General features: G+C 48.2%; 1 protein-coding gene across 1 annotated transcript in view; it reads right to left on the bottom strand.

Annotated features, from left to right (window-relative positions):
• The window catches only part of SGPL1 (sphingosine-1-phosphate lyase 1), a 32,999-nt gene extending 31,388 nt beyond the window's left edge, over window positions 1-1,611 (bottom strand). The window contains exon 1 of the mRNA XM_009890940.1: window positions 1,543-1,611. Coding sequence (XP_009889242.1) covers window positions 1,543-1,611 — 69 coding nt within the window. The remainder of the gene's footprint in view (window positions 1-1,542) is intronic.
• Between the last annotated feature and the right edge of the window lie 577 nt (window positions 1,612-2,188).

The raw sequence follows: 2,188 nt of genomic DNA, 5'->3' as shown, positions 1-2,188 counted from the left end.
AAAAAAAAAAAAAAAACCCACACAACAAAAACCACCCACAAAATGAACACCCAAAAAGGTGTTTTCTAAGCCCACCCGGCGTTGCCACCTCAGGTCTGAGGCACTGGGAAACCTCCTCAGGGAGAGGAGGTCCTGATAATGGTGATCGGGAGAGTTAAGGAGCAAGGATTCAGGGAATGGTGTGGGTTGGAAGGGACTTTGAAAGATACAGATTGGGTTAAGGGAAGGATTTGGGTTGGAACTAGCTGGTCTTCAAGGTCCCTTCCAAGCTAAATCATTCTATGGTTATCTAGTTCCAACCCAAATCCATTTCTTTATCCAATCCATATCTTTTAAGGCAGGGACACCTCCCACCAGCCCAGGTTGCTCCAAGCCCCATCCAACCTGGCCTTGAACACCTCCAGGGATGGGGCAGCCACAGCTTCTCGGGGCAACCTGCCCCAGGGGCTCACCACCCTCACAGGAAAGAATTTCTTCCTCATATCTAACCTAACTCTCCCATATTCCAGTTTAAAACTGTTCCCCCTCATCCTATTGCTCCACTCCCTGATCAAGAATCCCTCTCCAGCTCCCCTGTAGCCCCTTTAGGCACTGGAAGGGGCTCTAAGGTCTTCCCGGAGCCTTCTCTTCTCCAGGCTGAACACCCCCAACTCTCTCAGCCTGTCCTCAGAGCAGAGGTGCTCCAGCCCCTCTGATCATCTTCAGTTCTCAGCACTTGAGTCCTAATTAGCTGCTGCAAAGCACAAGGAGGCCCCCTTGCTTCAAAAGCGCTGCGATAACACAGTCATCCCTGTGTGTGAGGAATACTTGGTTAGCACAAGATCAGCTGAAGCCGATGAGGAATCCCATTCAGAGGTTATTCCAGCATCCTAACCCATATCTGGTTTTAGCACCCATTTGTTAGATACACAGTCCGCCCACATTTTCTAGAAGGCGGTTTTTGTTCTGTAAGGCAGGAGCTACCGGTCAATATGCAGCTTTAAACTGTTCCGAGTGAATCCAGCATGACCCCACAAGACAAACATTGGGTGCTGGGTTTTAAGCCACAACAAGCAGAATATAGTTTGGGACTGACCTCCTACAAGCAGAGTCAAACACCAGCTGGCAAATGTCCAAAGGGTGTGCGGGGGTTTAACTGGTAGGACGCAAGTTCAGAGAAAGAAAAAAATAAAATCCCATTATAGAGCAGGTCCAGTCAGAAGGGACCTACAACAGTCACTTAGTCCAACTGCCTGACCAAAAGTTAAAGCATATTATTAAGGGCATGGTCCAAATGCCTCTTAAACACTGACAGGCTTGGGGCATTGACCACATCTCTAGGAAGCCTCTTCTAGTGTCTGACCACCTTCCTGGTGAAGAAATGCTTCCTAATGTCCAGTCTGAACCTCCCCTGGTGCAGCTTTGAACCATTCCCATGTGTCCTGTCACTGGATCCCAGGGAGATCAGCACCTCCCTCTCCACTTCCCCTTCCTCAGGACAAATTTGGCCAAAAATTAACACACAGATCAGCATGTCATAGGGAGCTGCCTCTGCAACGTTACCTTGACCAGCTGCCCTCCCTCCCCTATGACCACTTTCCTTGGAGATGGCACCAGGAGCAAGGTGCTCATCTTCGCCTGGGCTTACACAGGAACTCTTGGAGAGCAGAGTCTGAAGCCCACACTCAAACCAGTTATTAAATAGTCATTGGTGTCTTTGCCAGAGTTGAACCAAAACCTGCAATTTCATTTGATATCGATTGTATCCATAATAAAGTGTGTTTGAGGTGTACCTTTTGGTGCAAGCTTCCAAATTAATCAAGACATTCAGACTCATTAATGTGCAAGATCCTGCACAGGGGTCAGGGCAATCCCAAACACAAATCCAGGTTAGGTGGAGAATGGATTGAAAGCAGCCCTGAGGAGAGAAGGACTTGGGGGATGAGAAGCTGGACATGAGCTGGCAATTTACACTCACAGCCCAGAAAGTCACCTGCCTCCTGGGCTGTACTAGAGCATCGTGACCAGGAGGTCGAGGGAGGTGATTCTCCTCTACTCCGCTCTGGTGGAACAAGATAATCTTTAAGGTCCCTTCCAACTCTAACCATTCTATGATTTAAGCTAACTGAAGATTTCTGGTTAGTCACTCCAAACACATCTTGGTTTTAAAACATGTAGATGTGTGTACATTTGCTTGCACAGATTCAGG

The sequence above is a fragment of the Charadrius vociferus genome, unplaced genomic scaffold, assembly GCF_000708025.1.
Source record: "Charadrius vociferus isolate BGI_N301 unplaced genomic scaffold, ASM70802v2 scaffold1528, whole genome shotgun sequence".
Taxonomy (NCBI): domain Eukaryota; kingdom Metazoa; phylum Chordata; class Aves; order Charadriiformes; family Charadriidae; genus Charadrius; species Charadrius vociferus.
This window is presented reverse-complemented; position numbering and strand designations above follow the sequence as displayed.